At 39.3% G+C, this 8,981-nt stretch overlaps 1 protein-coding gene across 2 annotated transcripts; it reads right to left on the minus strand.

Annotated features, from left to right (window-relative positions):
- Nucleotides 1–313: 313 nt before the first annotated feature.
- On the minus strand, nt 314–3,891 carry commd2 (COMM domain containing 2). Of its 2 annotated transcripts, none has more exons than XM_034038629.3 (5): nt 3,660–3,891; nt 3,111–3,188; nt 2,902–3,005; nt 2,465–2,638; nt 314–1,706 (listed from the first exon to the last, which is right to left on the minus strand). In XM_034038629.3, exons 1-5 carry the CDS (start codon nt 3,724–3,726, stop codon nt 1,509–1,511), a joined length of 621 nt encoding a protein of 206 aa, XP_033894520.3. In that variant the 5' UTR covers nt 3,727–3,891; the 3' UTR covers nt 314–1,508. The 2 variants fall into 2 exon arrangements, with proteins under 2 accessions (XP_033894520.3, XP_033894521.3); XM_034038630.3 differs by having other exon boundaries at nt 2,902–2,984; nt 3,660–3,889.
- Between the last annotated feature and the right edge of the window lie 5,090 nt (nt 3,892–8,981).

Raw genomic sequence — 8,981 nt, forward strand, 5'->3', positions numbered from 1 at the left:
CTGTGCTAAAAACAAAGCAAAAACAACACCTAGTATGTACAGTATATGCAGCCTGTATACTCCAATATAAGTATTGCCCCTTCTGTGAAACATATTTTGATATGACTCAATTCTGTATGCATTAACAGTCAGTTGCCAAGCCTAACTATATTTTAAACACCAATAAAGAGACACATTTTATGAAGTGAAACAAATTTTCTTGTTTCACTTTCATAAAATTGTATTATTTAGGATTAGGCTAATACTAATACCAGAGGATTTCAAACCAGATCATTTTAAAATACTGCTATGAATAATAAAGCAAAGACATCTGTCAGATTATGACACATTTTTATTGTACAGAGTTCTGTGATGACACCGTTATGAAGGACACTGCACAGTATATAAGCGTTACGATGCAGTCTTTGATTTCCGACTTCATGTTATAGTGAAATCGTGATGTCGAGTAGCCCCAGTGTGTAAAGTCTCATTCAAACATACTGTAGTGTTGCGACATTTTCTAGATACGATGACCTTTTGGCTCTAAGTTGAACAATTCAGAGGACTTTCATCTCAGCCATATAGTCACCCTACAGTCTTTACAAACAGTACAGATCATACTGCATTACAAATCTGCAGTGTCCGATGGTATGTGCTGGTGTTTAAACCCATACTAAGATTTACTGGTTCAGCAAGATTATGGTCTCCATTTGAAACAAGATAAAATCACCACACTGTAAATATATTGAATTATACATCCAGATCTTTGAAGAAGGAAACACTTCAGGAGCTGTACCAAGGTTGCCCATCAGCACGCTGTTGGCTACAGAAGCAGAGCAGCTCTCATACATGGAGTCAAACGGTTACAGAAACAGAAAAGCATGAAATATGAATATTAAAACAGGACATCCTTACTTGACAATTATCATTCACATGTGAAGTACTTTACAGCTTACTGTGCGTGAATTTAGCGCTTTCCGTACACTAGAGCAATCGTTAAGGTTGTCTGAAAGTTTGGTAACAATGTGATATTATTAAAATTCTGCTAGAATACAAGGCATTTAAATTCAGAACTAAAGTGGGGATTTAACCAATAATACATTTGAAGGAAAATGAAATTCTAAATGGAATATTTAAGCCAAGCAGATTTTTTTTATTATTATTTTGCTAGCTTGTTTGTTTTACACTGATGGTTCCAAATATGGGTTGTGCTTCACATAAAATATCAATCAACTACTTACATAAAAATAAGGCATTGCAGTTCTGTATTTAAACACCTGATCTGCTGAACTTCAATACAATCGCTGCTTGTGTGCGGACTGGAAATACTACAACCCAGGCACTGAGCGTACAGAAAGTACTGCTGGGATAGTTATCAGCACCTGACCTGTTCTTTAATTTGCCCGGAATAAAAAACTAAAGGAGCTACTCTGATTTTGTTCTGAATTCCTGTGAAATTACAGTATACAGTATTTATAGTACTGCAAGTGTGAAGGAATGGTCCAGAAGTGCTTCCTTACTCGTTGATGCTATTTGATATTGCGCACGATCCTCCGGCAGTGAGTGGTTTTCATCTCCCCCAGTGCCTGTTCTAGCTGCTGGATCAGGTGCAAGAGGGTTGCGGGGTCAGTCTGTAACACTTTAGCACTCTCCTCTCCATTTTGCTCAAGGTGCAGTTTGAAAGTCACAGTTGGTTTGATCTGCTGTCTCAGTGCTCTGCTTGCCAGCTAAACACACATAGAAGATTTAGAAACAAAATCATTACCATGTAAAAAATAAATAAATAAACTGAAAATACAATTAGTTGCTAATCCTAGATATATCCAATTATCCCCCCATTTCCCAGATGTTCTTGATCATTTATCTTTACAGCTTGCATTGCTACCTAGTTTAGTAATGCACAAGACCTGAAGTAAGATGATAAACACCCCATATGATTTCATAGCGTGTTGCTGCTGTCATACTGATTTTAGCATTTACTTAGCAATTTAAAATTGTATGAACTGACACTTTCACACATTTTTTTTACTTTTCCTTATTATACACAAAGCTGTCTACAATATAAGGGCCATTACTCACTGCCATATAATGGTGGTAATATCCTTTACTTTGGGAATTAGCAGAATTATCAAACAGTTGGCCAAATCCCTGCCATTAAACTGGCTGTGATCTTTGGTAATTCCCCTGTGTTGGATATTATTGCTTAAATGGAAACACCTGCTTTAGCAATCTGATGAGGAGCAGCTGTTTCTGCTGCTGCTGCTTTATCAATAGGAACTACAAGTTGAGGTTTTTCATGGGTTAAATGAATGGCTTGCCTTGGCCTCTGTCACTGCAGTTTAAGGTTGTGACAGGCTTGGGGTGAAAACCAGTGATCGTTCTCAGACAATGAAACAGGGTATAATTTAAGACTTCCGTTGCACAGCAGTTTGAGCCATTCCAGCTTAATTAAGAGACTGCACATATTTTGCACAGGTCACTGTACCTGCACATCCAGCCTCCACTCCAGATTATGGTAGTGAGGCAGGTTTGGTGCCAGTTCACTGAGGATATTCCGGATCTCCTTCTGGTTGTCCAAGTAAAGCTGAAGCAGGAGTTTATTCAGCTCTTCTGGAAATCCCAAAACCACCACAGAGTCCTGGAAATCCACCTCGGAAATCTAACAAAGAAAACTGTCAGGTCACTTGAGGATTCATTTTACCCCAGGTGTAACAGTTAGTGGCACTTTCAAAATCCAATTTGAAAATAACCTCAAAAGCCTAACGGCTGAGCAATATTTCAGACATCTTTTCCGGCTTTTTGTTGGTGACATTTTCAGTAAAGTAACTTGAACTTTGCACATAGGCAAAGATGCAAGCCACCAACAGCTAGTTTAAATTATTGCTAGAAAAACTGGCCTTGTGAAATAGCATTCGTATTTACCATCAGCTTCGAGCTCTCACTGAGGAGGTACATTAACCCCTCCACTCCATGCTGCACAGTGTCAACGGCAACGTTTAACTTTCCTGTAGAAAAAAAGAAAACAGCTACTTTGTTCACATTAATAATGTGTGGGGAGAGGAAGGTTAACAGTGACTGCCGTTTCATCCCTGCCATCAGATTTAATCAAAAGGCAAACAAATACTACTTACTTGCTGCTCCTTCGTATATTTTAGAATTGGATCCTTTCTTTAAAAACTCCAATGCGATTCTTCCAAATTCCCCTACAACTGTCGATAATACAGCAAAACATTAACAGCATTTAGTTAAACACTCCAAACAGTGAGATAAAAGTAAGGCTATATACATTGTTCTGCGTGGAATTGGTATCTAAATAAACAGCAGCGAAAATGTAAGCTAATGCTTTTACTGTATTTAAAAACAATTAATATTGCTACTGTAGTTACCAATGTAGTTTTCATAAATATTATATTCAAGTACAAGATCTGTAGTATGTAGTGTACTGGATTGGACATCTGAAAAAAATTAATCACATCACACCCAGAATTTCATTTTTTAAATATTTTCAGTAGCGAATTGCATTGTTACTACAGAAAACCTCTGACCAAGTCTGAAAGAATGACATTGTAAATGCCCAACATGTACGGATATTAAACCGTGATCTTCTTCAGGACTGTTTATATTTTTTTTTTAAAAATGAATGAAAATGGAATGCGTTCAGGGTCAGTATGTTGACATACCTGCAGAATCAACCTCCGGAAGGAATGCCAAATGTTCTTTATGCTCATCGGTTAGAACTAAGAGCATTTTCTTTTCCTTGCTAGGCGCAATTTAATTTAAAAAATGTTGTTTTTTTAATCTTTCACTAAATGTGTATTTTCTTACTCATCCGCTTCCTGTAGTCACCTGACTGCCTCTGTTTGTGATTTTCTGTAGATCCCAGCTCCGTGTGAAACTAGAAACTAGCAACTCAGTTCCGATCAGTTATGAGTTCCTGTAAGGGAGGTGCGCCGACTTGTGGACAAACACCAGAAAAGCAAGGCAAAGTACATGTAGAGACGTGGGGAAAAACAAACAGGTCAGCAGTGCGTACTAAAAGTTTGATGCAACTTCTGTTGAGTTTCACAACAAAAGGTGCCAGTGACAAGTGCTAAGCAGTGCTGTGAGACCATGAAAATGAATTCCACTTAAGAGACAGAACTGCATATTAATCAGGTCCTTTGATATCATCAAAGGAATGTTTTCCATAGCTAGGGTTATCACAGAGATATGAATGAAAACAAGCTGCCCAACACGACAGCCATCTCAAGTACAGAATCCACTCACTTTGCTTTTCGTGATCCATGCCAACACTGGGAGGGGTATCTTAGATTGGAATCCAGAATTTAACCTGTAATTTGCTATCTATATTGATAAGGAGTTTATTGCTCTTAGTAAATATTTTCATTTTGGTGGACTATACATAGAACAGTAGATACTGGGCCAACCCTGAATGTAGACTTCAGTTTCACCTTCAGGAAAATAAAAATGTTTGGATTTGGGAAAGCAAACAGTTCAGTCCTCTGTCCTTCCATTCCCCTGACATTCTATCTGTATTTTGCCCTTGCACTGCACAGCACTCATTAGATGCCGGTACCTTACTGGTAAGTAGTTATTGTTTTCAACTTTGATGAAGCCATAGCCAAAACATTCCATGCATTTTTATATCATTTACAAAAGAAACTACAAAACAATTGGTTTGAAAGGGATTTTGCAGAGGTTGGTTGATGGTTGAAGCTCACAATACTTTCACAATGATTTCTGGAATTCCCTCATTCCCTCATTGCGTGTGTGTGTTTCTCATGGATAAAACTAAATCCATCTTCTTACTTATTTCTTATTTCAACCACTTGGCTACTCCCACCACTATGACACTAGAGCTATTAGTGGTATCTCTTTTATAGTACTTTTTTTTTTGCTATGCTTTCCTAATAATAGGGAATATTCACACTTAAATCTCACATGACTGGGTCAAATATGTTACATAATGTATTAAAACACTACCAATAAAAGAAGTAAAAGAACTGTCATAAAACTGCTGAAGACACAAGTAGAAATGTTTGTCTGCATCAACTGGTAACTTGTAAGTGTTTACAATTCACCACTTGCATGACTAGCTTTAGTAGTGTGGGGGGGGGGCTGCTTTAGAGAATCACTTACAAGAAGCAATGAAAAGAAACCAAGACTTGGTACTGCGAAGAGAAACATTCAGGAGTGGGAATTCTGAATAGGAGGCTGGTTAACTGCACTGTTGGGTTTCCAGGAAATACCAGAGAGAAAGGGAAATGCTAGAAAAACAAGTACAAAAAAGAAAACCTCATGCAACACATCTCAAAACAGAACATTTTCTTTATTAAGCTTATCCTTTATGGTTCTTACACTGATAGATATAAAAACAGACACAAAATTTAACTTCTATCATCTGTTACTATCCCTTGGTGCTACTTTATTTAAAGCCAAAAGGTTTCTTTTTAAAGGCACTGAAAAGGAGGAAATATTTCTGTTAATCAAAAAAGAAGTCACTTATTTTACTTTTCTTTTTTTTTTTATTTACGCTTACTTCAAAGACATTGTTGCCTGTCTCTGATTGAATTAAATGAGATGAGTTGAAATTCATTCTGCAAAATTAATGAATATGGTAATTACACATTTTATTAATGCAGTGCTGTCAAAGAGGTCAAGGAAGCCCTTTAATGTTCTCATTAAATATTAGATTGATTTAAACAGGTTTATTCATTTTTTCTCTTCTCAAATGATCTAGGTCTCTTATGTGTTGTCTAATATATGCATTCATGAAGTAAACCTCGTGCTTTTTAATGCTTAATCCTTATTGCTGTGCTTGAAATGAATTCAGCCTGTGCTCCCTGTGTTGCCTTGAAATGGGTAAATCCCTGTTGTTTTTTGTGTTAATACTTTCTGGTGTGGTATCTTACTGGAGTGGCCACTTTATAAGGCATTTTTAGGCAACTAAATATGCTCATCATGCAGCATGACGGGCTGTGCAGTATAAAAGGCCTGGAGTAGTTAGCTGTTAAATGGGTAAAGGCTATGATGGTGGTCTGTATTTCAGATTGCAACTGCAGCAGGGAAATCAAAGACAGCTACTGGTCTACCTTTACAAATTCAGATACAAAAAGAACTAGTACCTGGCAAGAGCCAAACAGTAAATAACATTTTCTCTGGGCGTTCGTCCGCTGTGCTCGGAAAAAGATTCCAGGGAGGAAGTCAGAATGAAGGAATCAATTGGAGACGCGTACATGAACTGAGGCTGAGGGTTGGTGTCTGTTCCTGTTTACACCTGACAGGATTTCCATTGTCTTCCTACTTTTAGCCTTCCTGTTCCAGAGTTTCTCAGGAGCTCTGCCAGCTGCCTGCACCTGAGGAGACTGGATATTCTGGGATGCTTTGCTGCAAAGGGGAAAAAGGTTGTTTTCCTTCTGGCCTTGGGTCTGAGGCAGCGCTGGCAGAGCACAGCTTCTCTCTGCTGCACCTGCTTTGTTGGCTTTCCTTTTCAGTTTTGAGGTCATTTCTAATGGCGTGAAGCTGTCAATCAGAATGATATCCCCTACCCTCGTGTTGAAAGTGGCAGTCTTTGCTCAGGAGCTTTCTGGCTGTGATTTGTTTCCGTGGCTGACATGGGGATAATGCTCGACTGCACCATCAGTCTGCAGTCTGCAAAGATGAGATGCTTTAATGATGCACAAAGGATTCACTGAGCACTGTGATGGTTTGCTTGCTTCGGCTGACAGGGTAAGCAAACATCCCCACCCTTTCGTAATGACATGGATAAGCAGTTTAAACAGGCATGTGCAAACTTGCTTGTGCAGCATACAGAGTAAACACGAGATACACATGTCAACAAGATGTTTTGAATTATTTCATCATGGCATGTGTTTGTACACTGAAAGCCTGGTTGCTATTAGCTGTGGCCTTTTGAAAATTAAATTCATACCTGCCTACTTCTAATATAGTATAAGGCACAAACCGCAGCTTAACTCTGACTTGATATATCACTGTTGCTTATGCTGCATTGTGAATGCTGGAACATAATGCTAAGCTAAAGCACTGTAACTAACTGGTCAACCTGTAGGGCAGTGGTAGTCCTTTCCAGGCCAGGACCTTGTTCCAACCCGGTCCCTTCAATTAAATAATTGAAGCTGTGAATTGACAGCGTGCTTCAGAGATTACCCTGACACCTGCTCCACGTCACCTTGGGAACACACCTCAAACCTGCATTGGAAGGCAGGTTTTCATGCCCTGCCGATACTTGGCCTCTATATTTTATTGACTGCTGGTTTTGGACTATGAACTTCCAAATCCTGTTTCATTAGTGACGTTGAACTGTATTGAAACCCAATGCATTCTGATATGTTTTACCTGTCTCAGGTACCATTCTTACCTTTAAGAGAAGCAGGACTACGCTTAACAGAATGCATTGGGTTGTGAGTTGAAAAGCCTGAACTGTCCCAAACTGTCCTGCTGAACACGGAGCCATATGGTCACCTTATTGCTGACCCTCCAAAAACTTTACACCTCTTCTTACAAGGTGCAAACCATTGTAGAAGCAAGTAACTAAGAGCTGTATAAAAGCACACACCTGCAGAGACCTGTCATTGGCTTCAGGATGGCTGCTGTGGTACACTTCCTGATGCGGTGACACTTGAATCTTGTTGAGGAGAGGCAAGAACACGTTCGGAGGAGAAGGGCAAGACGAAGAAGACCCTGCATATTCAATCCATGGGTCAAGTTTGTATGTGATGCTGAAGGATGTGGTGCTAAAGCGTTATTGTCTCACTCTGAAGGCCATCCTAGACCTAATAGCTGGACTGAGGATGAGCTAGACCCCAGCGTCAATCTAGGTACCACTATCCCTGTACATGTGAAAGTGCTGTGTTCTCTGCACTACTTAGACTCTGGTTCCTTCAGACCACAGTTGGAATGTCTGGAGGGATAGCCCAACCCACCTTTTCCAGGGCAAGGCAAATTTCTGGATGTCATGCTAAAGGACAGGCCAATACATATCATTTCCTAAGGATACTTGCATAACTGATGTGGGCTGAGACTTTTCCAAACAACTCCATTTCATGCTGAGTGATCTCAGCCGTAAGGACTCTCAGCTCCTTATAAGAAAATGTTTATTTTATTTTCCATGCACCAAGAGGACTTTTCTGCTCTTCCTCTGACATGCTCCACAAATGTCATACAGTGACTACTGCTCTCTGTACTATAAACTCTGCAAGTGCGGCCGCTAAATAGACCACTGCGCCCATTGAGACCCTCATGATCATAATTGCGAATCATTATTTGTGTGTGTTGAGTAATTTGCATTGCTCTTAAGCTTACATAGGGAGGGCGCAGTGCAAAATAATTACATCACCTGCAGTAATAAGGGTGTTGTGTTATAGGATGAACACCAGGGGGTCCCAATGAGCATGCAGTATGCATTGCAGGTTGTTTGTGACCTTAGTTAAAAGAATGATCAACGGAATGATTTGGTGCACAGCAATGGGCCAATTCAGAGTCCTGGGCAGAGTCCAGCCAGAATCTAGAAACTTGAAATTTAAAAAAAAACAACTTTAAGATGGAAGGTTAGCATCAGAGCATTTATCATATTTGTTTCCACATACTTCTTAGTTGGGCTATAATGTGTTAGGGTTACAATATGACTCCATGTACACTAGGACAGTATGAGACAGTTTAGGTTTTTCAATTCACACCCCAGTGCATTCTGGTATTTGTTTTACCTTTCTCAAGTACCTTATACAACAGGACTACACTTACCAGAATGCATTGTGGTGTGAGTTGAAAAGACTGAACTGTCCCAAACTGTCCTAGTGCACATGGAGTCATAGTAAACCCTAATTATGGGGACTAGTTGTATTAAAGTTGCATTTGAGAAGCCCTGTTATGTATGAAGCTTTTTTTTTTTTTAACAGATTTTCTGAGGTTCACTTGCTGCTGTCTGGTTGGAACAAAGTATTTAACAACAACACACCATAAAGGCTGGAATTAGATTTTGATAA

The sequence above is a fragment of the Acipenser ruthenus genome, chromosome 17 (assembly GCF_902713425.1).
Source record: "Acipenser ruthenus chromosome 17, fAciRut3.2 maternal haplotype, whole genome shotgun sequence".
Taxonomy (NCBI): domain Eukaryota; kingdom Metazoa; phylum Chordata; class Actinopteri; order Acipenseriformes; family Acipenseridae; genus Acipenser; species Acipenser ruthenus.

Coding starts and splice junctions, on each gene's coding strand:
- commd2 (XM_034038629.3), bottom strand. CDS start 3,726: ATGCTCTTAGTTCTAACCGATGAGCATAAAGAACATTTGGCATTCCTT. Junction 3,006..3,110: donor AATATACGAAGGAGCAGCAA/GTAAGTAGTATT, acceptor TGAACAAAGTAG/CTGTTTTCTTTTTTTCTACA. Junction 2,639..2,901: donor GTGAGAGCTCGAAGCTGATG/GTAAATACGAAT, acceptor TTTCTTTGTTAG/ATTTCCGAGGTGGATTTCCA.